The 27765-nt window shown below is 38.9% G+C and overlaps 1 protein-coding gene across 3 annotated transcripts; it reads right to left on the bottom strand.

Moving 5' to 3' along the window:
* Positions 1-641: 641 nt before the first annotated feature.
* Positions 642-25478, bottom strand: LOC131300557 (ABC transporter G family member 7). Of its 3 annotated transcripts, none has more exons than XM_058326455.1 (12): positions 25143-25478; positions 24125-24315; positions 23881-24031; positions 23390-23522; positions 19578-19779; positions 9968-10244; positions 9427-9558; positions 8605-8825; positions 3868-4080; positions 3669-3753; positions 1164-1470; positions 642-1091 (listed from the first exon to the last, which is right to left on the bottom strand). In XM_058326455.1, exons 1-12 carry the CDS (start codon positions 25407-25409, stop codon positions 1069-1071), a joined length of 2202 nt encoding a protein of 733 aa, XP_058182438.1. In that variant the 5' UTR covers positions 25410-25478; the 3' UTR covers positions 642-1068. The 3 variants fall into 3 exon arrangements, with proteins under 3 accessions (XP_058182438.1, XP_058182439.1, XP_058182440.1); XM_058326456.1 differs by having other exon boundaries at positions 1218-1470; XM_058326457.1 differs by having other exon boundaries at positions 1227-1470.
* Between the last annotated feature and the right edge of the window lie 2287 nt (positions 25479-27765).

Here is a 27765-nt window from a genome sequence, read left to right as displayed (position 1 = left end):
GGGATCACAAAGGAATAAGATCCACTTAAGGAATCAAACAAGAAAGTCTTGTCCAAAAAGTTTCAAAAGTCCAGCTTTGATGATATGTTAAAACATCCAACTCAACCACTGGCAATGAGTGAAAAAACCGTCCAAACTCATACTAGTTTTGAAGGTTATATATTAACCAATGTGGGACAAGCTCAAACACATACAACAGAAGCTTTTTGCTCCAAGTTGCACCTAAGTTATGCAAGCTCCGAGAGGTTCTATTTACTTCTTACAAAATGAGTACTACTACAGAACAAAGTCACTCAAGCTCGAACTTGTATTGATCAGCTTGTTCAAAGCTTGGTTAACATTGGTTTGTTGCGGAAACAAATGAAGTTCGACCATTTTTAAAACTCATTTAAGCTCTCAACCGAGTTTGAACAAGTTACCACTCGGCTCTACAAGCTTATAATGTTTAAAAAATTCAAATAATTGAAATATGCCCGATCAAAGTTCCTTGGATTGACTCTCCATATAAACAAGCCCAGTTGAGTATAGTTTTGAAACTCTTTTAAGCTTTCAAAACAAGCATGAACAATCTACTATTCGGCTCTTTTACTCTCATTTATAAGCCTTAACAATGGGTGTAACCGAGAAACCAATAACAAAGATACTGAAAATCCTTCCTGTATTATTATATTTACTGGAGAAACATCACTTTATGGTGCCTTGGCCAAACATCCATAGCAAGTAGCCCTCGGAAAGGAAACCTACTAGTTTCACAGATACAATCACCATACAAATTTCTCCCTACATATTCTGATCGCCAAATTGACTCAGAAAAGCAAAGGGGCCTGTTTTATTACATATCCATCTCTTCGAGGACAAGTTCTTCAATGGCCTGTGACCACCACGTCATGTTTTGTCCAACAAATACTATTCCAAGACCCTGGACAACACCTCTCGCGACCAACATTGACAAGTGAAAAAGTTGTCTTCAGTAAGATGGGAAAGGGTACCTGATGTTCCATATTGTTTGTGTTGGCCGACCATAAATGAGGACCAAAAGTGACGTGGTGGTCTAGGACCCAAGAATGATTACGACTCCTCCAGATTAGCACCTGTATGAGATAAATCAATAAAAGGTGGCATATCTTATGCCATCAGCATCAACGCCCAAGTTACTCACAAACCTTCTAGGATAAATGGTTTAATTTGGTCAAGGGAAGGAGATTCAAGCTGCTGACCAGGTTTACCTTGGCCTTCTAGCACAGGAGGCTCAATTTGCTTGAACGGTTCCACCAAACCACCATTATCAAGAGGCTCAAGCTGCAGTTGTTGTCTGATTTGATCAAGAGGAGCCGGCACCAATGGCTGGTACTTGGGCTTATTTTTCTCTAGGAGAAGATAAGTGGTGCAGTACCAAAACAAAAGGATTCTACTTTGAGCCATCACTGTATCTCCGATGCCAGTTCCTCCAAAAGAAAGCCGCTCGAGCACCTGTAAAGAGAATAAAGAAAACAGGTCAAAATAGAAATACCCACAGATTCAAAGATTCCCATTGAAACACAAAGGTTCACCAGATGGCACTCCCAAATCAGATATTAAACAGAGGTTGGCTACGCATTGTTTTAAGTTGTGGCATGGTGATCTAATATGCTATGGATGCAGGGTTGAGGGCTAGGAACCAATGTGACTTTAAAAACATAAGCTCATGGGGCCAGTGGTGATCTAAAACGTTCATCATATGAGAAGTTTATTGACAAAGTATAACTAATAACAATTTAATTAGGGGTTAATTACCGAGACACCCCTCGAAGTATACCTCTTTGTCTCGCTCACCGCCTCTAAGATTTATTGTCTTGTAAACCCCTTCCGTTAGGGGTCCGTCTAGAACTGTTAAAACTTTCACCTAGATTCTTTCAAAAGTGGTAAAATGTTCCAATATTGCCCTTACTTTATCTTTGCCCCAAACTGCAACCACCACCAACCACCATTTCCAGCGACCACCACCTAAGGCACCCTTCTCACTCACTGCAACTCCCGAATCCTCCACCTCCACCGCCCTCGACTTTGATTTCTCCGACATCTTCAGCCTTGCCGTCTCCTCCACCGCCTCGATGACTCAAGTAACCACCGCCTCCTCAACAGCACCTTTTCCATCTGATCCACCTTCGATAACCCAACCGACACCATCGCACACTCTCAGAATTTAACAGTTAATAATGTCTTGCGATCTGAATTTAACTACAAAAAATCTGACAACAAACTAAAACCCAGAAAAGAAAAGAAATGTCACCTCCGTCGTCAGCATTGCAGTCATTTGGCCCGTTTTCGTTGCTGCTACCATTGTTAACTGATTTGGGTTTTGGTGTTTGGATTTGAAAGGAAAGCACAGAGAAGTTGCCTTGGAGGATTCCTTTTCGGGTTCCGGTTGATCTGTGCTTGGTACTGGCTTTGAATTTTCGTCGTCATTGGTCAGCGGGGGCTGGACTGGGTTGGTGGAACCGTGGAAGTGGAGGAGGAAGGGCGGTCAGTGTCTTTGACGGGCACGATCTCGTGGCTGCCAGAGGTGGAGGGGATGTGACGGCAAGGAGGCAATTTCGGTTGACATTTTTGGGGTTTGTTTTTTATAGGAGAGAGAGAGAGAGAGAGAGAGAGAGAGAGAGAGAGAGAGAGAGAGAGGTGGCTTGATGGTGGTCACCGGCGTTGGGTTTCAAAAAATGGCGTGATTGTGGTCGTGAATGGAGTTTAGGATTTGGGGAAAAAAATTTGGAGAGAGAGAAGTGTGTAACGAGCTGGTGTGTGGGTGGAATATATACGTAAGGGCAAAATGCTCTTTTGCCTTCTTTCCGTCCAATAGAGTTAGGTCGTCCGAATGAAAACTTTAATGAAGGGGTCTAACCGTAGGCAAAATTCTTAAAAGGGGTGAGAGAGACAGAGGTATCCTTCGAGGGGTGTCCAGGTCATTAACCCTTTAATTAGGCTGATTATTTTAGTTTTTGGGGGGTTTAAACGTAAAGAAAACTACACAAAACACTAAGACTAAAAAGAGGCATCTGCAACATCTACTGCCAGAAATGCAGCCACTTGTGCTAGTGGGATCACCAATGTTCTAAAAATCGCTAGGCGTTAATCGGGTGGAAATGGGGTGCCTAGCGCCTAGGCGCCGACTAGTCGGCCGCCAAGCGCCTAGGTGGGGACTAATTGGCTGTCTAATCTAGGCGTCGGACCACTGCCTAGCGCCTAGGCAGGGACTAATCGGCCTAGGTAGCCGCCTTTTAGAACACTGGGGATCACCAACAAAACCATGATCTGTTGCCAGATTCACAAGTTTACCAGAAAATATACAAAGCCCATCCCTCATTTTAATGTAAGAGAAAGGTAAACTATAGGACCTGTGTACAAAATACATCAGCAATATACATCTTATGTAGATGTTAGAATCAGAAGTATAATGTTGAAATGAGCATATTAAAATTACAATTCGTGTGCTGCCATAATTCTTTTCCGTATAGAACCATGGGCAGCAAGCCTCCAGCTTAATGTTCTACCCCAAGCACCTTATCCTAATCTAGGTAAGAGTCAATCTTTACATTTTCCAGTACACAACAGTCAGAGGGCTGTAAGAACATCCTCTTTTGTGATATCTAATTTTTTATATTGCTTGTTGTAAAGGATTAATGTTCTCCACTCACCTGTTCTCCTGATTGTATATCGAACGAATTCTGATGATCAAAGTGAAGGCCACTAAATTCATTAATGCAAAGCCCTTGAAATGCCCTGAAAGTACCACAAATGGTCCAATTACAAATTGTTGAGAGAAGAGCAAACAAAAAAACTCTTCCATTCAGCTTGCATAGAGTACATCAGGCATGGAAGTAAGAATGTACTTACCATCTTATGAGAGAAACACGCGGAATCCAGCGGAAGATAATTGGAGTGTTCTCTGCATTGACATAGTAGCCTCCAAATACAATGAAAACTGTCATAAGAGATGGCCCTAAGGCCATTGCTGCTTCAGTTGTGGAAACCATGGCTCCTACAGTTAGACCCATTGCAGATGCAGCAAATGACTCCGCTGTTACAATCCCGCAAAACTTTCCAAATCTAAAAATCAATATGTAGTGTCAGTACCTTCAAGTTTAAGGTTTCTAATTACCTTGTACAAGTTCCTTATGGTATCCCATGCCCAATATCTTGAAGGTGAAAACGCCTAATTCCCATCTAAGTTTACTATTATTGACATACCCTAATGAGTTGACATTATAATTAACTCCAAAGAATAGTAACTAAGCTTAAACCCTGGATTGCTTTTCAGAACAAATATTGTATCATCAACTTGACAAGCCTTACCAGGGTTGCAACTATAAAGAAGAGGCTGTAACACATGTTAATAGGCTAAATTGCTTTGTCTACGTATCCAACAAAACCAAATGACTATGAGTAGAGAGGCTGCTCAGGCTCACATACTAGCGTTGATGGTTCTAATTAACTAATGTGGGACAAGCTCTAATACTCCCCCCGCACATGCAACCCTGACCCACAGGTGGCGAGCTAAACAAAGGATCCATAAATAGGGATCACAACGAAACAAGGTGTGCACACAAACAAACAAGTGTTAAATTAAGAGAGTCTTGTCTAAAATCCTCCAAAAGCCTAGCTCCAATACCATGTTAAAGCATTCAATTCAAAATCATTTGGCTTTGAGTGGAGAAGCCGCTCAAGCTCATATACTAGTTTTGGAGGTTATAATTCACCAATGTGGGACAAGCTCTAACATGCTTCAATAAAAAAATAATGGAATTAGCTATACCTAGTTTAATATACATTGTTTCATACATAGAACTCATCCTGTTCCTTCCCCATGGCACACTTGTGGAATGCCACAAAAGCTATTGCTGATATGAGGACACCACATGGACTGAGGTCAAGGCAAGACGAGGACACTTAATAAGGAGAGAGAGAGAGAGAGAGAGAGAGTCTAGCAAATGCTACCAACACTTCACCAATGCCACCACACTCACCCAAACATAGTTTTTAGTTCTTCATATGGTGAAAAATGAGCACTTTTGTATGTTGCGAACAACAGTGTGCATGCCAAATAGCAAAAAATATTTTCGGGCCCATCTTCAGGGCAGCAACCAAACAAAGAACAATGACGAATTTTATTCAGAAATATTTTTAACATATTTACCTTCAGCACAAAAGGCGTGTAAATGAATACTATTACTAAGATTTATAGTCCTTTAAAACCTTGTAAATGAGGTGCTACAATTAAGAAAATCCTAGCCCTAATTATTTTCTTTCTCACATCATGCAAGATTTCTACTTTTCTAAAACAGAGGTACATGATATTTGGGCCTTTGTTTTTGAAGTTTTTCTCAGAAATCTGCGGTATGATTTTATAGCCCTAACGTCTTCTTTAATGCACATTTTGTAGCCTTATATTGAATTGCTTAAAATTTGAGGAAGAAATCTCAAAAGAGAATAAATCAGTAATGTTTTGCTGATGCAGCCGAAAATAGCCCAATAGTAAACAAGCGGACTACACTACTTTACTGTAATCACTTCAAATCTTGATTGGATGGATATAGTGCTTACAAAATTACTAACCGTTTTACATGTTATCAACACATTTCTGTGTCAGTTTTAGGTTTCTTTTTGTACCAAAAAATATGCTGCAGATCTTTTAAACTTCTAATTTTACACTTGTTTAAAGGACCAACATTTCAATTCCCCTTATAAAATTAATAGTATACTTCACTTTTATATGACTGCATACTTGGTACTTCCATATCAAAGAAGAGAACAATTATACATGGTTTTTTCTATTTTCTCATTTTGTAGAATAAATGAGACTACATTATCACCACTTAATGGACCATCCATCGTTGCTTTTATTTTCTACTAGCGCTGGGCATGTGCAGGACTCAATACCAGTCATCATATTTGTTAAAATAAATAATAATGATCAGAGTCATGGATTATGTTAATATGTATCACCTTTGCACATCAAAATGGTCAATCTTGTCAACTACCATAGTTAGTCGCCACTATCACATTTTGAAATGTTTTTCACCATCTATCATTATTTGGTTGGACTATTTATGTTGATTCCCACTTTCAATCTTCTTCTATTACGGGCTTCTACCATATTTGTCATACTCCTGAATATTAATCAGTCTGTAAAATATTTTGGTTGGCACAAATTGTCCTGCATAAATGTCGATTGCTTCCATCATTGGCTTTTCAATTTTCTGTATTTTTCTAACATTATAAGTCAAGTAATTTTATAATGGTCACTGATAATCTTTTGTGGTGTCTATTATTGTCATTTAAAAATTTGTGTTACAATCTTACGTGCAAGGGTGGGGCCCATGCCCGGACTTGTTAAATATCGTGGGTCCCACTTTTGTAATGTAGTTTTGGGTGGGCCGACATGTCCCTGCTTGTTAAATGTCATTTAAATGTCATGGGTCCAACTTCTGTAGTATAAAGGTTAGTATTGTATTGTTGCAGGTTCCACAAAATAATAAGGGCAAAAGAATAATGGTAAAAAAAAGATACAGGGCTTATATATATAGCCGGTTCCCCTCACATAAAAGTTAACACAATTTTTGACACAAAACTAATCGGAGTTTCATGCAAATGATCAGAGCCATTAAATTCGTTTAAAATAAGTTTTAAAGAGTTCCCATTAAAAACCAACTCATTCTGATATCGGTAAGCGCTTGACCAGTCATTCAATTTTATCATGTAAAATTTGACAGGAACCAACTGAATGAACCGATTAAGCCCTTACCAATTTCCGAATGAGTTAATTTTTTACGGAAACCCTTGAAAATATGTTTTAAACAAATTGAACTATATAAGTGATTTTAAGGGTGCCCCAAATCTCAATCTCATAGTTTCCGATCAAATTTTTATGATCCGAACCGTTCAATGTGTGCAGAATGTGATTTTAAGGGTGCCCGCGAGAAATTAGCAAAAAAAATGACCAGGAAAGGCTTCATTTGAGCAGTTTATATTTGAACCGTTCAATAAAAAACTTTTCGAAACTTTTCGGATCAAGCCCTTCCCGGTCATTTTTTTTTGTTGATTTCTCATGAGTACCCTTAAAATCACGTTCTGATCACATTGAGCGGCTCGGATCATCAAAATTTGATCGGAAACATATATATATATACACACACACACAAGGGGCATCCAAAAAAACACCCCAAATCTCAATCTCATAGTTCCCGATCAAATTTTTATGATCTGAACCGTTCAATGTGTAGAATGTGATTTTAAGGGTGCCCGCAAGAAATTAGCAAAAAAAAGACCGGGAAGTGATATATATATACGGGGCGGTTCCGGGGACACCCAAAAAAACACCTAAAAAAACACCTCATAGTTCCCGATCAAATTTTGATGATCCGAGCCGCTCAATGTGATCAGAACGTGATTTTAAGGGTACTCGCGAGAAATCAGCAAAAAAAATGACCGGTAAGGGCTTGATCCGAACAGTTTCGAACAGTTTTTTTTGAACGGTTCAAATAAAAACTGCTCAAATTAAACCTTTCCCGGTCATTTTTTTTGCTATTTTGTCGCAAGCACCCTTAAAATCACATTCTGCACACATTGAACGGTTCGGATCATAAAAATTTGATCGGGAACTATGAGATTGAGATTTGGGGTGTTTTTTTAGGTGTCCCTTGAACCATCCCGATATATATATATATATATATATATATATATATATATATATATATATATATAGACACACACACACACACACACTCCCTCCATCCATCCCAAATTCTTTGTCCTGTCCGCAAAACGGAGGGTTAAAATTAATGCAATTTTTTCAAAAAAAAATTCGAACTTTTTTCACAAATTAAAAATACTCATTGATATCTAGTAAGTTGTTGAAAAACTTATAATTTTTTCTTGCAAAAATTGTATTATTTTTAACACTTCATTTTACGGACCGGACAAAGAATTTGGGATGGAGGGAGTATGTATATATATATATATATATATATATATATATATATATATATATATATATTAGTCTGGTTCCCTTAAGGGATCCCGCACGGGCTTACCGTGCGGGACTCCCATTTTCCGATCGAATTGGGACGATCCGAGCCGCTCAAAGTGATCAGAACGTGATTTTAAGGGTACCCGCGAGAAATCAGCAAAAAAAATGATTGGGAAGGGCTTGATCCGAGTAGTTTTTTATTGAACGGTTCAGTAAAAAACTGCTCGGATCAAGCCCTTCCCGATCATTTTTTTTGCCGATTCCTCGCGGGTACCCTTAAAATCACGTTCTGAACATATTGAGCGGCTCGGATCGTCGCAATTCGATCGGGAAAGGGGAGGTCCGCACGGTAGACTGGCAAGGGATCCCTCACTGGATCCGTGGTGTATATATATATACATATACATATACATATATATATAGACACACACACACACACATATATAACACAACAGAATCTTCTACAGTTCGTCTGTCATGCTCTATGGGCCACATAGTGTCCCAATGCGCTCAGCAAAAGAAGACTGAACACATGAAATAGCATTCCACAGCACATTTAAGATCAGAAAAACAAACTGGTCCAGGTAATCATTATGAAAACTCACCTAGAAAAATTCGGATGAAGACGAGCCATGGGGTACAAAATGGTTCCAAACAACAGTGGGAATGCTGCTCCAATGGGGATCTCAGCCAGCAACTTTGAAAGCAGATATGGACCTAATCCATAAGACCCTTTTGCCCGCTCTCTATCAACAATTGCACGTTCCTTGGGAAACACACCGCCAGTTTTTGTTAGGGCAGCCATTGCAGTATTTATAGCAGCAACCTAAGGGAATAAAACCCAAACAATACACAGATAAGGGATCAAATAATCAAATACATCTATTTAAACAAATCCACTATTCATACGTTGTTCTAATAGTTCTAGTTTTGGATCTAAAGGCTTCTGGGTAAAACTTTTCCTCATTTTGGTAAGAAAACAAATGAAATAAATTTACAGCAAGCAATATCAACCATTTTTGCTGGATTTTTTTATTTAAACAAGTAATTGGCAGCACAAACAAGTACGAAAACTGCAGGAAAGGAAGGACCGCAACACGAGAAATGAACAACTGTCATTAGGACATAATTTCGAAGTACACACTAGAATGACTTCAATCCACTATATCACATGGAGTCATGGCATATATACAGCTGAAGATTCACTGCTCAAATCTAGGCTTGATAGCTAGAGATACAGACCTGAGTGATGTTCTTATCTCGAATTATCATTTATCAACATCTCATTGACTGTACTTTTGTGACTACCTTTTGAAAGTCAGCAATGTGCTCAATGTTCCCGTAAACAAAAGATCAATAAGAACAAAAATATCTTCATTCAATTCCCTAGCACTAATAAATTACAGAAGGCCAATGACATTGCATACCTGAAGCAATCCCATTCTGTCTTGTATCGAAGTCTGGGATCTTCCCATCCTCCAGAAAACAGATCCAAAAATAATTGCTGATGCAATTGACATCCTTGCCCGAACTTTGTTTGTAGGCCCATCACGAGAAGCCTAGTCATTCATTCATCATTGGCAATCAGATTGGTGAAGAAAGTGAATTGTAACTAAATAAATCTCACTATTCGATTTCAAAACTGTCTGTGGATTTCCAACTAAATAACTATGCCAAAGTATCACTCTACCATCTGCATCTTTATGATTATTCCACAGTTGGAAAGCAAGGATTCATCCTAAGAAACAGGAAGAAAAACATCTGATGCTGTAAAAAGTCATTATAAACCAGAGAGAGGGAAGGATGGGGAGAAGCAGTTCAGCATGTAAGCCAAAAGTAGAAATACTAAAAAAGAAGTAATGCAATGTATGGATTATCGCCACTATATAAAATCAGCCACAAAACCCTGGTTTACACATACATTTTATTCAGAACTTAATTGATAGATTGACACAATCCGAGAAATACCTGCATCCATGCACGTTTAAGGAGCAGCCAGAACTGCCTACACCAACCACCTTTCTTTCTTACAGTAGTTTTTGTCCTAAAGTTCATGCTGTTTTTAGAAGTTTCCCTTCTCACAAGAGGCGTTGCATAGAGAACAGCTGATGTTTGTTGGGAGAATGACTCAACAAGACCATCTATCCTTTTCTGTGACGAGTAAACACTTTGAGAAGAACTATAGTCAATGGATATCAGATCAGCCAAAAATTCAGCAGGATTAACATGATCTGGGCAACGATACCTGTTAACCAACAGTTGTCCGGTGAATAATTGCTACATTTGTATATGCACATGGACTGCACTAGAAGAATATGCTATGTTGCAGAGTTCAGGAAAATGAGAATGAAGACAATTCAGAATAGCTAGTCTATCATATTCTAAGCTGATTACCAGCAGCAAGAAAAGGAAATGTTTCCTCTTCTATTTTTTTTTTTTTTTTCCTTCGCAAGGTAACTATTTAAAGCATCGAACTCAAAACCAATTGGCAATGAGTGGAGAAGGCGCCCATGCTCATCCACTATTTTTGGAGGAGATAATTAACTAATGTAGAACAAACTTGATGAGCACCCAATATTGTAGATATTTGGTGCGACTAGTCCCATTTTATGTTGTTTTAACTTGCATTTATTTAGCTTTTATTTGATACTGCACGTAAGGTGTGTTTTTAGTGCTTTCAGGTAAAACGTGCAAATAAGGCGCATTTCAACGCCATGGATGGCTCAAGTGCTTCCAAGTACCCGAAGACCCTGTCGGCCCCTTAAAAATCTGTCTAAGTATGGAAAAATGTCTTTCTGGAAAAGTATCAATTTTCGAGATTAAAAATGGCAGTAATTGATTCTTGAATTTTTGTAAGAGTAACTACAAAGTTACAAGGTTTTATTTGAAGAGCAAGGTCATGTTTTGAGCCATTTTCGCTTGAGGAAAATGCGCAGTTTTCCATTTTACACTAAAAGTGGGGGGTTGACATTTTGATTTAAATGGAATCTTGAAATTCTGGTAATGCCATTGTTTCCAAATGGGGGGTACTTTCTTATTTTCATTAAATAAATTAAAGTAAAGGAAAGGTAAAAGAAAGGTTTAAAATGTAGCCTTTACTTAAGTTAGAGAATGAAAATAAGATGCTAAGGAGCTGTGAATTTAGAGAATGAAAATAAGATACTGAGGAGTTGTGAAGTTGCTGGGAGCTGTTTGCTGAAGCTGAAGCCAACCTGAAATCTACAGTTTTGAAGAATGTTATCGATAACATCCTCAATGGTATCGATACCATTTGCTTCATTTTGGTCCACAAGTTGTCCAGACCTGAGGGAATCGATAACATTTTGTTGGAGTTATCGATACCAATTTTCTCCGGGGGATCATTTCAAGGATGTTATCAATACCTTAGCCTATGGTATCGATAACTTTTGTCTCCTGCAGATATTTTTACTGCTTTTTGGACTTTCCATTTATGGAATACTTGCCACTTTTGGCAAGTTCAGGGATATTTTGTGGAGAGAAAAGGCTGAGTTGTATAAATACTCTTCTCTCTCTCACTTGTAAGAAAAAAAAGGTAGTTAGCTTAGGTTTTAAGTTCCATTGTTGTCTTGCTCCAAGCTTTCTTAGTTAATTTCCTTAAGAACTCAAGTAAGTCTTTCTCGTTTATTGTTTTGTCGTGTATTAATGTTGTAGCTACGGACCAGATCTTTCTTAATCTCAAGTTTATTTTCGTTTTTGCCGGTTAAATCTTTTGCTCTATTTTCTTACCATGTCTAGTCTTTTAGCTATGTGTGAGTAGTCAATAAGGCTTGGCCATGGGTGAATAACCCCTTGTGACTTTGGTTAATCTTGCCTTTCTCAACTTAAGACTTGAGGTTTGGTTTGGAAATGTGAGTGGTTCGCCTTTTATGTAACAAAACTTGCCGATGTTAACCTCCGGTGATCATATGCTTGCACATATGGTTCCGTGAGCTATGTCTCGCCTCGTGTTTGCCAAAAGAACCAAAGAACTTGCTCGCTTTCCAAACCATGCTTCTAGTTCTTGACCTTGATATTTAGTTTGAATGCAAGTCTTGGCATTGTTAATCTCCGGTGATCATGTGCTCGCTCACATGGTTCCGAGAGCGATGTCACGCCTTGTGTTTAGCTTGTTATTCAAACTCTATATCAAGTCTAACTATTTTCATAGCTAAATCTTCCGGTTGATAGCCTATGCCGTGCGATTCAACCGTGTTTTCGTTGAGAATTGTTAGATGGCTTAAGTTACGGGCGTTAGTAACTCCATTGCCTTGCCGCCTTTAATTCTTAGTTAAAACTCATTTTCTAGTCTTTTTCATAAGGGCAATTCTCACCTTTCGAAGGAAAACTAAAAGTTGGCCGTCTAAACGCCGGAAACCCTTACATCTACAATCCGAACAAGCTATATTCGAGCTCCCTGTGGATCGACTCGGACTTTCTCGCTATACTATGCAAATCTTTAGTTGTAGTCCGGTTAATAAAAAAATTGAATTTGACGGCCGTTTGGTAAACTTCAACGACTACCGAATGGGCGCGACCAAAACTCCAACAGTAACTTATCTATGTATAATAGTATATGAGGAAACAACTAAAATTGACTTTGATCGATCCTTGATTGTGTGCTTGTGTTCTTTAGGATCAAAGGGCGCTGATATGTATCACACATTGTCAGTATCAACCCTAGCAAAAAAGCAATACACAGCAAGTCAGCAACAGTCTAAGCATTGGGTTCGAGTTTAATACCGTTTCCGGTTTATCTTCATTCGGAAAAATGTTGGCGATGCTCAGAAATGTTGCCATATTAGCAAAAATTCCACCAAAGATGGTTGTGAGCTAAACCGAGGGGCTATGGGAGCCCTGAAGGTGATCCGAGGTAACCAATGAGATGCTGAAAGCTTAGGGCGCCGGAGGTGAAGGAGGAGAGAGCCCAAGATAGCTATTAGAGAGAGAGTGCGTGGCAGTCGCAAGGGGAGAACCAAGAGATACATATTAAGCGTTCGGGAATGGGTAGGTGAAAGATGAACCAAACCTATGATTGGCCAAGTGTCCATATGTCCCTGAAGGTTGTCTGGTTGAAGGACACGTGGCAACCTTGCAATGGTCCCTAGGTTGAGGGACAACACTGTTACACGGTCTTGGGAAGAACTCAACCCCAAAAACTAGCTATTGAATTGAGAGTGCCCTCACACTTATATTCTTCGTATTACTTTGGTACCCAAGCAATGTGGGACTTCGCTTCATACGCTCCCTTACGCCCAGCGTGCTCACTGGGCAGCACCTGCTGCATGCAGACCAGGGACATGCACCCTAGCCATCCTTGGCATACCCGGCTCTAATACCATGTTACACGGTTTTGGGTAGAACTCAACCCCAAAAGTTAGCTATTGAAGTAAAGGTGCCCTCACGCTTATATTCTTCATATTACTTTAATACCCAAGCAATGTGGGACTTCGCTTCACAAACACCAAGGGCCTAATGGGTCAGACCTATGATAGGTCAAAGGTTGGAAGGCCCTCAGTGGTTAGACAGAAGGTAGGTAGCAGCCATGCGAGGTCTAGGCCTTAGGCCCGAGAGTCTCCTCACCAGAGATCAGTGATATATGGGGCTTCGTATCATGCAACCTCGAGGACCGCATGAGAGTCAAGGGGTAGGTAAGGATAGTGACGTCTTAGTGGGTAGGTATGAATCATATGATACGCATCTCAAGGAAGTTTGACCTTCGGCCAGCAAATCTGCTACTCTCTAAGACTAGTATGGAGGGGAAAGATTATTCTATGTCCTTAGGGCACCCAAGCCCCTTCTCCACCACACATTGTTGTGGGACCCAAGAGAAGGAGTGGGGACCCACCACAATATACGGTGGAGAAGGGGTCCTGGCCACCACGTGGCAAAACGCAAGGGGCATTGAATAATTACTTCTTGGGCCTTCAGACGATCCCTTGAAGCTCCGGCCTTCATTCCACAGTCTTCCTTCAGTCCCGAACAACTTGAGCCTTGCCCTTAGCCACACAATTCGTGGGTTTGGAGTAACAAGCCAGCACTCAAATCGTGAATTGACGAACTTGTTAGAATATTATTAGTCCCACATTGGTTAATGTAGTCTTATGTTATGATTTCCCATTATATAAATAAGAGTTGATTGTGTTAGGGTTAGTTAACACCCTATACATTTTTCCTTCTTTTTCTCACAACATGGGTATCAGAGCGTAATTCTCACCCACCATAGATCCTAACCCTAACAGTGTCAGCCACCACTGTAGTAGTGTATCAGTCGTGAACAGTATCTCACAGCTGTGAACAATACTCGCTGGAAACCCTAGCCCCCAAAAACACACTTCTACGACTGAGATCACATCACCTCCCATAGCCCAGCCACCAATGACCCTCGCCCAGCCATCAGTGACCCTCGCCGGCCATCCAGCCACCGGCGACCTTCGCCTAACTTTGGTGACCCTCGCCTGACTCCGGTGACCCTCGCCTGAACTTCTACGACCCAAATCGACCACCATATGACCCCGAGAACCCTAAATCAACCCTCCATAACCCTTGAAATCCCTCAAAACCCCACACCCAGTACTCCGTAACCCCTGTCGGCACCTTAAACCTCCCGAAAACCAAGAACCAGTAGCTTTTGTTCGTCAAAATCCTCACATCAGCCCTCGTCAACATGAACTCAACCCAAATCTTGCTCGAAATCCCCTGAGGAGTGTTCAAAATCCTCAAATCAGCACTTGGTTATGTTCGAAACAAGTTTGAACTTTGTTCGTTACCTGGGTTCGTCATTCTCTGTACCTTGGATCATCCGTTGATCTTCCTAATTGTTTACTGCCCCTCCTCTTGGTTGGTAAGACCTGTTGATGTCCATTTTGTCTAGTGGTTGGTTGCTCTATGTTGTTGTCGTTGGATTGAACATTTGGGCAGTTGAGATTTGCTGTTGTTGATGCTGTTGGATGCTGTTTATTTCGGCAACATCTTGTCTTGAGGGTTGATAATATTTATTGCTTGGTGATCTATTTCGTTGCTTATTAGTTGTTCGGTGGTTCGTAGTTGGTTGGTGAGTCTGTGGTGAACAAATTTGATTAATGGGTGGGTTGATTTGCGGTTGGTTATTTATTGGTCTATAGAATATTGGTTAGTTGATTTGTTGGTTGCCTCTCCTGACACGGTGATATGTATGCAATGAAATCTGTTTCTGATGTTTTTGTTCTTCATTCAGCCGTGGTCGCAGCCATGATTTAGGCATAGTGGTCGTGTTTTTTGCCATGTTTTTGGTGGTTGTGATTCAGGTCATGGTGGTAATGGATTTCATCCGGGGGGTCGCATGTTAGGGGGAGGTGGCCATAGTCGAGGTCGTGATTCTAGACTGTGTACTCATTGTGGGGGAACTAATCATACGATGGAGCATTGCTATGACCTACATGGTTTTCCTCAAGCTCATCGGGTTACTTCTTCCGAGGATGTTGGAGGAGTACCAACGCCTTGTGTCACTTCAGACAAGTTCCTCCATTGCTACGCTATCTCAGGTTCTTCTAGTGCTTGTATTGCACCTTCTCGTTCTTCTATTCCTTGGGTTATTGATTCTGGTGCATTTGATCTCATATGACTGGTACTTCTACTATTCTTTCTGGCCATCAGTCTATTGATAAACCATCTAGTGTTACCTTAGCCGATGAATCTACCACTGATATTACTAGTTTGGGTTCGATTTCTGTTACTTCTTCTTTGACTTTGGATTCCGTATTGTATGTTCCTCGTTTTTCATTAAATCTTATGTATGTTAGTAAACTTACAAAATCTTTAAATTGTTTTGTCTCATTTCTTCCTCATAGTTGTGTGTTTTAGGATCCCAAGACAGGGCGAAAAATTGGCGGTGGTACTGAGCATGGTGGTCTATATTACTTTACCGACAATGTTCACCCTAGTTCTGTTGCCCTTCAATTTTCGGTGTCATCCTATCAACATCATTGTCGTCTTGGTCATCCATCCTTTCAGAACCTTAAACGGCTGGTACCTTCATGGAGCCGTGTTGATGTTTTTCCCTGTGAAGTTTGTGAGTTTAGTAAACATCATAGTGTGACTTTTTATCCTAGGGTTGAGAGTCGTGTGTCCCATCCTTTTCACTTAGTTCATTCTGATATTTGGAGTCCAATGCATGTTCCTAATGTTTTTGGCTTTCAGTATTATGTTATCTTTGTCATGTTATCTTTGTCGATGATTATTCTCGTGTCACGTATCTTTATCTCATGAAAGAGCGGTCTAAGTTGTCTTCTAATTTTAAGCCATCTTATATGGAAATCAAAACTCAATTTGATACTTGCATTCGTATATTTCGTTCTAATAATGCAAGTGAATATTTTCATAATTCTCTTTCTAAGTTTTTTGATGACTATGGTATAATTCACCAAACTTCTTGCACTCAAGAGACTCCACATCAAAATAGAGTTGCCGAACGCAAGATTAGGCATTTATCAGAGGTGATGAGTGCACTGTTTCAAATGTAAGTTCCTAAGCCTTACTAGAGTTATGTTGTTCTTACAGCATGCTATTTGATCAATCGTATGCCATCTAGAGTCCTAAGTGGTCGAATACCCCATACGGGTTTATTTCCTGGTCATCCTCTCCGGTCCTTACCCCTGCGATACTTTTTGGGTATAGAGGCGGCGCAGTCCAAAGATGGTATTAACTTATCTCAGCGAAAGTATGCGTTGGATATTCAAAAGGAGACTAGTTTATTGGGAACTAAGCTTGTTGATACCTCTATGGATCCCAATGTCAAGCTTTGTGTTGACCAGGGGGAGTTATTCTCTAATCCTGATCAGTATCGTCGCTTGGTTGGCAAGTTAAACTATCTTACCATTACTCGTCCTGATATCCCATTTGCAGTTATGAATCAGTTTATGTCCGCACCTCGTCTTCCACATTGGGAAGCTGTTATTAGAATTGTGAAGTATCTTAAGACTCATCCAAGACGTGGTTTGTTTTACCAAGCTAGTGGACATTTACGTATTGAGGCTTTCACTGATTCCAATTGGGCAGGAGGACCATCTGACAGGAGATCCACTACAGAATATTGTGTCTTTCTTTGGGGAAATCTTGTAAATTGGAAGAGTAAGAAGTAGATAGTTGTTGCATACACTAGTTGCATGGTCTAATGCAGAGGCCAAATATCGAGCCATGGCTCACACAACATGTGAACTTGTATGGGTGCGCTCTTTTCTTGAGGAGATAGGATTCAGTGTGCCATCACCAATGAATTTGTACTGTGATAATCAAGCAGCGATTCACATTGCATCTAATCCAATGTTTCATGAGAGAACCATACACATTGAAGTTGATTGTCATCTTGTGCGGGAAAAGTTAGCCAATGGTGTGATTGCTACTCCTTTCGTGACTACAAGCGCGCAATTGGCAGATATGTTTACTAAGTCATTGTTCAAACCATTGTTAGAGTTGTTATGTAACAAGCTGGGACTTTGTGATATTTATTCTCCAACTTGAGGGAAAGTGTTAGAATATTATTAGTCTCACATTGGTTAATGTAGTCTTATGTTATGATTTCCCATTATATAAATAAGAGTTGATTGTGTTAGGGTTAGTTAACACCCTATACACTTTTCCTACTTTTTCTCACAATAGAACTCATCCCCAATTTGCACAAATTTCGCAGACTCATTTTTTGCATGCACAAATCAGCACTTCAAACCCACAGATTTAAAGTGCACTTTCACAACCAAGATACAAGTAGCTAGTTTGTAGCCAATAAAGCCACTACAAATTGTACACAAGTCTGAGGTTAACTTTTGCTTGGTGGTTATTGTCTTTCTTTGCTAGGTTCCTGCTGGTTATGAACTTATTGTCAGTACTGCAAAGCCTACACTACTCACATGGCAAAAAGAGTCTGCAACTCTAGGGACTGAAAGTGTACTTCGAAAGGAAGGAAATTTTGTACTCAGTCCCTCGTATTTACACATCACTAATACAAAGGAATAAAAAACAATATTAGGATTTATGCATATTAAAAAAAATACTATGAATGGAGTATAAAATTAACGCATGTAATAAAGACACTCTGAGACGCTCTCACTTATAGCTCTTCGAAATATTGATGCTTTCGCGCTCCCGCTTTTGCACCCGCTCGCACACTGAGTGACTTAGGCCCTCTTCAGCCCAAGTGCGAATTCGCCGACCTCACAAGTGGATTGTCCTTGGAAAGTGACTACCTTCCCTCCTGAGGTCACCTTATTTTCTTCACTCCTAAGGTCACCTTGTTTTCTTCGGTCCTTGATCTGATTTTTTGGGGAAAACTTTGGGATTGCTTTGGATCGCTAATTTTACATTATTGGAACAGAAGTGTATCATGTTTCAGGAATGTGCACGCCAAAACATGATTAGCAAGGGTATTAACGTTCCCTAGTGACACATGCTTAAATATTCTAAAGATCATTCTCTCATTGCAATTTCCTGACCTTTATTTGAGATATGTGTTTAGAGATTTTCTTGTGGGGTGGTTAATTTCATTACTATTCTGTAGAGTAGGAGGAACGGAAGAAGACTTGTTTTGCCAAGCATCTAGACTTTGTTTGGTAGGTAGTTTAGTTTAGTTTTGGTAGTGGGTGGAGAGAGAAATAGGGTAATGATTGGAGAGAGGGGTAATGATTGGGGGAGAGATAGAGAGAGAAATGAAATTAATAATTGGAGATATAGGGTAATGATTGGAGAAAGATATAGGGCAATGATTGGAGAAAGATATTGGGTAATGATTGAAAACAAAACTAAAACTAAAACCAAACTAGCAACCAAACACAGTGTAAATTGTTTACCTCTCTAGGATAATATGTCCAAAAAAGCTTTCATAAAGAGGTAGATATTTCAACAAAATGCCTATAATGCCATAATAGTAAACCTACCAATATTTAACAAAAAAAAAAAAGGAACAAGAAAACGACAGTGCGAAGACACATAAGTAAGATTGTGTTGGTTTCCTCATCGCCTATGTGGAGTTGCCGAAAGCATCTCCAGAAAAACAAGAGGAAAAAAAAAAAAGACATGCCTCCTTTTGTGAAGAGCATGAACTCATTGATGGTTCAGCATTTTGAGAGCAACTAATTTGCAGCCAGTAGACAAGGATAATGCCCGGGAAAAGATTTCGTTGCTATATATTTTGTGTACAAGCCTATAAGGTTCAGTCTGTAGCTAATAAATCACAGTTGATAGTTCAGAGCAGCATGATCAATCCATCTGTGTAAAAGCAAAGAAATCAACTTAAGAGTATCTTAAAACCGCAATAATTGGTTTTATTTTAAATCTAGCTCCATGCTACAGAAACTGGACAACGACCCGAAAGCAAAACCCTTCAACCCATCTAAACGTTATTGAAACTAATACATTATGGCCAAAGCACGATATGACGCCCCTTGACAGCTTGAGCTGACTTTGACAAGCCGGCAAGGGTGACCTCTGCATACTGAATACTTGCTTCTATGGTACCTCCAGTAATCCAAGAAGGAAACATGAAGTGATTTTTAAGATAAGCTTAGATGCAAACCCAAAGGAAATAAAAAACAGAGGTTCAGATACCAACCCAAATTTTGAGAAGTATGCTAGTGGTTCCTCACGTGCAGGACCAGCATAAACAAGCGCTCCTTCTGCCAGCAACACAATGTCGTCGAATTTTCCATACACTGAACCTCTTGGCTGGTGTATGGAACATATCACAGTATGTCCATCCTGTGCAAGTTGTCGTAGTGTTTCCATCACCTTCTCTGCCTGGAAGGCATCAAGACCTAAGAGCAGAAGCACTTTTTGTAAAAGATGAGAAAATTTTGGGTTCTTCAATTACTGTTTATAATGTCTAGGTCATCTGAATTTAGAAATTCTGGGAAGAAACGAATGGACAAAACACAATTCTTTCTGGTCTCTCTCCATATTTGCTGTAGTTTGGTTAAGTGCATGCGGAAATGGGTAAGCCACCAAGGAGGACACAAAATGAAATGAAAGCACTGCTCCTCCAAAATTTAAGCAAACGCATAGTGTTTCAGTATATGGTAAGAGTGCAAATATCAGATTCTGAAGATTGTTCCATAGTTCCTAGATCTGAACCTTTCAAATGTCAGTATTCTATTCCATCTAATACAAAAAACTAAATGTGATTATGAATAAGTGCATCTCGCGAGGCACAGTAAGTATTTAGTCTATCACTGCAGCTCTTTGGTGAAGTTTCACATTAGTTTCTATGCAGATGCTAGGACATTTGAAGGTTTTTTTTTTTGCTTTATGATATCTAGGTTGTCGATTTACTTTTTATGAGGGTTACTCCATTCCATTGTTGTCTTTGCCATTTGTTTCATCTCTTTGCAAATGGTGAAGCCAGGTGTGGATTTTTTTTGTTTAGGAAGTGTTATGCCTAACCTTGTGGGTGCAGGGATCTTGTTTAGTTGCTTTGGGTTGTTTATGCTTTCCAGCTGAATAGCAGGTGCACTTTGGTAAGTGTCCAAGTAATATAGGAACACTGGTCGTATTATTGTACGGGCAATGCCCTTTGTAAGTCTATACTTTTCTTTTTCTACTTAAAAGCAACCTAACAAAAACTATCATTAAGGAATTCGAAAATTTTGCAACAGTAACTTAGGGAATGGCATCTGTTCCTCCAGCAGGAGACAAAGATGGAATGCTCTACCGCTTGTAAAAGTTCACTTCTATAGAAACAAGGTTCAATGAAGTTTCTAGAGATTTTTCTGCAATATTGCTGGAGACCAACTAAGCAAAATGACAGGGGAGCAGACGAGAAAAATCTCAAATATTAACAATACGACTAATAGAAAACAGAAGTGCTAGAGAAAAGTATTTTTCACACGTATACACCTTCTCCACCCTTACTCTTTCAAAACCCAGTTTTTAATCTCACATCCCTCGTCTTGAAGAAATCGCCAACAGTTAATATGTGCACAATCGCATATTCATATATTTACTTCACACAGACATGAAGTTTGCCAAACACCATAATACAATTGAGAAAATATTTGTCTATCTTGTATGTGTCTCATGACAGTGGGAAACAGAAAGGGGGACACAAAGAAAGTGGTTAACCACGTAGCCTTCCAAGGGATGCCGACCTGTCATTCAACAGTCACTACAGATATGTCAATTAGGGAAGACCATACAGAGTTCTTGTACTCTGCTGACTGCATTGATCATGCAGACTTGGATAAATGGCACACTTGAACAAATGGCTAGTTATGTTGGAGGAGAGGATGTAAAATGACATGGAATGTTGTGGTTAGAAAAACAATACAAGTTTTCTGTTCTAAAAATCAGTCTGGGCGGCTGACTAGTTGGTGCCTAGGCGCTAGGTGGGGTCCAACGCCTAGATAAAAATCGGCCTAAGTGCCGATTTTTATCATTGATCATGCAGACTTGGATAAATGGCACACTTGAACAAATGGCTAGTTATGTTGGAGGAGAGGATGTAAATTGACATGGAATGTTGTGGTTAGAAAAACAATACAAGTTTTCTGTTCTAAAAATCAGTCTGGGCGGCTGACTAGTCGGTGCCTAGGCGCTAGGCGGGGTCCAACGCCTAGATAAAAATCGGCCTAAGCGCCGACTAGTCGGCCACCTAGGGAGCTAGTCCATAGTTTTAAATATCGGCCGATACGGTTCGTATCGGCCGGTTCGTACCGGTATTTTGGACTCCCGGTTCGGATATAGGCCGGTATAACGGTGAGACTGAAATTCACAGGCGAACCGGCCGATTCCCGATACGTATCGGTATGTAACCGATTTTTGGACCGGTTCAGCCGATACGGCCGGTACGTATCGGTTCGGCAAAAAAAAAAAAATAGAAAAAACCAAAATAGTCATGGTGATGATAAATTTAATGAGGAATATGTAAATCCTCCGGTACCTCCACGTCATTCATTCTGGCATTGAAGTTGTATTAGCAAAATTATGTATGACTTAAAAGCTATGAGCTTGAAACTAGTTGTGGCTAGCGATTATGTAATGTAAAACCTCTATGGTGTGTTTATTTTAATGTCTTCATCTTGTTTTTGTTATTTATGTCAATTATATCGAAACTTATAATGTTGCATTTTTCTCATATTTGTAAAATCTTATTGACTTGCGGGTTTTGATAAATTATCGGATATTTCACATGAAGAGAATGGGCTATTACATGTCTTAAATTAATTCAAATGTGATAATTTAAGCCAATGTTTGGGGCAAAAGTATATTTTTCAAGTTTTATACATGTTGCTGATGATTTTTAAAAATTCACGACCGCGACACCCGATTCCCGCGACGTATCACCGATATGTCCCGATATCGATATACCGTGACCGATACCGCGACGGCGACTGATACCGCGATTTAAAACTATGAGCTAGTCGACTGACTAATCGGCCTCTAGGTGCTAGGCCACCCTCCTCTACCCGACTAGCGCCCAGCGACTTTTAGAACACTGCGAGTTTATTGAACCTAATTGAATATATAGCCTTTAAAAATTATATAGCAAAATCTTATTCCCTAGTAAAGCGTGGGATGGTGAGAAGGAATCATGTAACAAGCCCCAGTAGAATGGGAAATAAGGGTTAGTTTGATTAGGTATGCTTATACATGTTCGAAGAGCGTAGCATATAAAACTCATGACTTAGAGCTGTAGTCATTATGACGGAAGAAAATTTCTAAAAGTCTATTTAGTCCAGCTTACTTCGACTGACAGTAAACTCAAACAGGTGACTGAACGCTACATCACAGACTCACTTGCAACATTGGATGAATGACTCCTATCATCCTTTCAGTGAGTAGACTCCTTTAAATTGGACTGAAGAAGTTGGGTTGAGCGAAAGAAGAAAAAACAAGTAAATTGAGCTGTCCAAGGTCAGTATGTTTGAGCTAGGCTAGTCTAGGTTTTTTCTCCAAGCTTGTTCTTGTTCTTGAGAAAAGCTTAATATATAGACTTTAGCTTAAATTCGCCAACCTTTTGCAAATGCAACTCAATTCTTTTCCCTACCTTGTTCGCTTTAACATCTTGCCCACATATCATAAACTATTTCCCGTTGTACACCTCTTTAGTACTTTTAAGCTAATTACCACTTAATGTGAAGCTCAGCACAAAGAAACTAAAATAAGACTGAAATTCTATACCAAACTAATGCATTGCATATCTGTCTATGACATCCCCCATGCACAAAATATATGACCATGGCAGGAAGAGGGCTACCTCCTTTCTGTCGCAATTGCCACTGAACCAAAAATTCACAGCAAGTACAATTTTTTCACCATCAAGATTGCATTAACATACCAGATAAATTATTTTTATCAGCTGGACTAACTGAGAAATACTACGAAAGAAACAATACACAATGCCAATTCTGAAAAAGAAAGCAAACCTACCGGTTGTTGGTTCATCAGCAAATATGACTGATGGGCTAGCCATAAGCTCGCATGCTAGAGATAAACGCTTCTTTTCACCGCCACTGATTCCACGGACTTTTGCATCCCCAACACGGGAATCGGCACAGCTAACCTTTTGAAGAAAAAGCCAATGGCAGCAACCCCAAGAAAATATAACTCATAACGCTCAAAAGTTTGGAAAATAAAACAGTAGGAGAAAAAGAGACAATAATAATAGATGCAGCAAAAGCAACTTAATCGCATGCTTCGTCAATATTATGAAAGGCTAACATAAGCAAAAACCCCAGTTATCGATCAAAAATCATTTGACCATGAAGCTAAAAAAGGTTCAGCTTGGAAATGAGAGTTATCCTAAACTTCAAGAGAAACTCAAAACATACTTCAGTGAAGATCGGGATTGCATGAAAGTTTTCATGAAGGAATAGATGTAAGAAAATAGTAGAAAGAAAATGGTGTCAAGCAAGCATTACCAAGCCTAGTTTGAACAAGAGGTTGTTCACATATTCATCCCTCTCTTCGACAGAAGATATCTCCTGAAGTTGGAGTTCAGCAGCAAGAGACAATGTCTCTCGAACTGTCAACTGTGAGAAGAAAAGATCCTCTTGTCTCACATAGGCAAGTCTGCAAATGATCATGACTAAAAAGTAAACACGAAACATGTTGGAAAAACAGTTAAGAGTAAAACTTTGCGTGTTCTATCTAAGCTAAACATACTTATAACTTCTGGTTGCAATGGGCCGTCCATTGACCTCCAAAAGGCCTGACAAATGTAAACGGGTCGAAGCCACTATTTGTCCTGCCAAAACATTGAGCAATGTTGTCTTTCCTGATCCTGATGGCCCCATTATAGCAAGCAATCTTCTGGGTTTCGCCTCTCCACTCACACCTTTTAGCAAAAATCTCACCTAGGTTCACAATGTGAATGTTGATGAGCTTCATCAAATCAAATCAAATCATTATTCATGCAAGATTAACAGATTAAAAGAATTCTTGACAACATTTGCAGAATTATACGCACACATAGGTAAAACAAAGTATAAGAAACACCTACATTTGTAGAATTGCAAGCGTGAAATTATGAAATTGGAAACATATTCATCACAGAAATGCCAACTTGCCAAGTAAAATGATCATCCTCTGTTTGGCTGATGAAAAATGTGGGGGGGGGGGGGGGGGGTCACATAATCCTTCGGATGGACCCCTGCTCACAATCTCAATCATCGCTCTCGCACTCACAATCCTCGCTCCCACTCGCGCACAAACATTATCTGACTAAGGTCCAAGCATTGTTATCTATGTGTATCAGAGAAATGAACAATAACCTCATCCGAACAGCTCAATTAAGCTCCGTTATTAAGGATTCAGACACACTAAAATCCAACATTGACCTCTTCAAGCATCACCTCGGCAACCAAACAGGTTTTCGAAAACCCTATATACTTAGAGCCTTAATCACATAATCCTTCCGTAGGAGTAGGAGCAGGACCCTCCACTCCCACTCTCAATTATCGTCCGTACTCTGTGCTCGGGGTTCAATCTTCACTCCCACGAATTGTAGTAGTTTGGAATGTTTTTGAAAGCCGCGGTAACCAGCGCGAGCGCTTGCACTCCCGCGCGGGCAAGGGCATATTGTGACTAAAGCTTCCGTAGCATGATAGCAAAACAAAATGCCACGGCGTACTATCCGATAAAAGAAAAAATGAAAAAATGAAGAGAGAAAAAAAAAACTCACTGCTTGGGAGGATTTATCGGAGAGGGAGCAAGTGATGTTACTCCACTTTATGGTCACCGGAGAAACTTTTCCCGGTGACTTGTCTTCGCCGTCTTCAAATTCTCCTTCGCCTCCACCGTCACTTTCGTCCTCTGGCGAGAGCGCCGGGCCGGGGCCTGAGAACAGGCGGAACAAGAGAGCCGCCGCGACGGCAGCCAGAATCTGGCCCACCCCGCCTTTGCCTCCAAGTATCGCCATCGGGCCTCTGCCGCCACTTAACACCACCATTATCTTCTACTACTTAACAGTCCTCGTGTCGACGCAGAGGTCTGCTGATAATATGTTTAAGCCCTTATTTTTTAAGAACGGGTTTTAAGCCCTTTTTTTTTTTTTAAGAACGGGTTTTAAGCCTTTATTTTTTAAGAAGGTAATTTCAAGCTTAAAAATTATAAATTTATTGAAATCTATAAATATGCATTATGGATCTTGTTTGAAAGATCTTTTATACGATGCAAAAAAAAATTAAAAAATTAATTTTCATTTATATTATTTTTAAATTTAAAAATGTGAAATAAACTGGTTATTTTTTAAAAAGATTTCTGAAACGTGACGTAAGACTTTTGTGTGTCGGACCCGTCGGTGGAGACTTACATGATGTTAAAAACAAATTAAGGCTCCGTTTGGAAGCTATGGAAAGGAAAGGAAAAGAAAAGATAAAGGAAAATGAGAGAAAAAAATTGGTGGAAAATTTATTATTTACAGAACTTAAAATTGTTATTTTCTTCTCTCTCTTTTTTCAGGGAAAGAAAGAAAAATTAAAAAAATTTCCTTCTATTGTTTAGTTGGAAGGGAAAGAGAGAGAGAAAAAATAAAGATTTTAAATTTAGTGAATAGTAAATTTCCCTCCCATTTGATTTTCTTTTTCTTAGGTTCCAAACAAAGCCTAAGGCTCCATTTATTTCAATATAAAATATTTTATAATGTAAAATATTTTTTTAGAAAATGAACTTTAAACTTTTATTTTTCAGTGTTTAGTTGGCACATAAAAAATATTTTCCAAAACAATAACGAATTGTAGGTTCTGAAATATTTTAATCAGTAAGCTCTCTCTCTTTCCTCCACCTCTCTCATTTAGGATCTAATATGATTTAGGAGAAGAAGAGAATGGAATACACAATTTTTAAAAATGCCAAACCATCGGGAGTGAAAATACAAAATTGACTTACGGCCAAAATTAGAGGAAAATATTTTCACCCCTCTGGTGTAAAATGTTTTACCTTGAAAATATTTTTCCCACCTTTTTCTAGCCAAACAACAAAAAATAGGTAAAATATTTTACCCAAAAATATTTTACGTCCAAACAAATGGAGCCTAAATACACATTATGTTTGAAGCCCTTCTCATCCTAAGAGCATTCACAATAGCATAACAAAAAAGTTTATAAAGTTAGCAATATTGGCTTCAAAAATGGCTCACAATTGAATAATTAAACTTAACAATGCCTTAACCAATAATCAAATTTGAGCCTTTCAATAACCAAAGTTAGAGCATCCACAATGGACTAACCAAATTTCAATAACCAAAAGTTGCATGTGAATGACTCAAGTTAGCAACCTTAAGCTCCACAATGGCCTAATTAAAATAATTTGGCAAAAATTAAAATCCAACGGCCAGTTCTTTTCTTTTAATTGAATACATTAAATGGCATTCTAGTAAAATATATGAAAGTTGAGAGTATTTGTTAAAATTCATAAAGTGACCAACATTATTAAATGCACAGTCACTTGCTAAAGTGAAAAGTAACTTTCAACAACAAAAAGCATACAGAGTAATTTTGTAGGGTATCCACAATGGCATAATTAAAAATGAATAATCAAAAGTTGTCACATCAGTTTTTGATTATCTATTTAAGAAATTGTTAAGTTTAGTAATGTAGAGTTTTTTTTTTTTGAACAGGTGTAGAGGTTCCTAATGACATAATTAAAATTAAATAATCAAAAATTGACACATCACATTTTTAAACTATAAAAAATAAAAAAACTGTGAACATAGAAAATAGTTTAGAAACTACTAATAAAAACTATTTATTAGAAATAGAAAATAATTTTTGAAATGTTTTCTAAAAAAATTGTTTTTAAAAAAACATTTTTAGGGTAACGACAACTTTTGAAAAAAAAAATTTATAGAGGAAAAAGTTTTTGAAAAAAAAGAGTTTTAAAAACAAAACAGTTTTTCAAAAAAAAGAATGGTATGTTTTTGAATTAAAAAAGTTAAAAAACAAATTTTGGAGAAAAAAATAAAACAATTTTTTTTAAAAAAAAAAGAGAGGTACAGGAAAGAATGAGAAACCCTTCAACCAGTTTTTTTGTTCTACCATTTTTTGTCCCAAACCAAACAAGAGAAACCCTTCAACCAAAAGAAGTTTCATTCCTTTCCTTTCATCTTTCATAGCTTCCAAAGAAACCTTTTATAGTGAAGTTTGGTTGTTCATTTCCCTCCTTCCCCCTCTTTCAGAGTTCGAGTTTCAGGGGCGGAGCTTTGGAGATTAATACTATGAGTAGCTGACTTTTTTGTGCTAATTTTAACACTCACGCTAACACGGCTGATGTATACAATGTGGAGAAAAAAAAAACAGAAACCCTTT

The sequence above is a fragment of the Rhododendron vialii genome, chromosome 9a (genome assembly GCF_030253575.1).
Source record: "Rhododendron vialii isolate Sample 1 chromosome 9a, ASM3025357v1".
In the NCBI taxonomy this organism is placed as follows: Eukaryota; Viridiplantae; Streptophyta; class Magnoliopsida; order Ericales; family Ericaceae; genus Rhododendron; species Rhododendron vialii.
Note: the sequence above shows the minus strand (reverse complement) of the source record. Positions and strands in the feature narration are given on the sequence as shown.

Excerpts from the sequence above, each read along its gene's own strand:
- LOC131300557 (XM_058326455.1), bottom strand. The coding sequence starts at position 25,409 with ATGGTGGTGTTAAGTGGCGGCAGAGGCCCGATGGCGATACTTGGAGGC. Across the intron at positions 24,316-25,142 it reads CCGATAAATCCTCCCAAGCA|GTGAGATTTTTGCTAAAAGG; the intron begins GTGAGTTTTTTT and ends TTGTGAACCTAG. Across the intron at positions 10,245-19,577 it reads GCATACTTCTCAAAATTTGG|GTATCGTTGCCCAGATCATG; the intron begins GTTGGTATCTGA and ends GTTGGTTAACAG.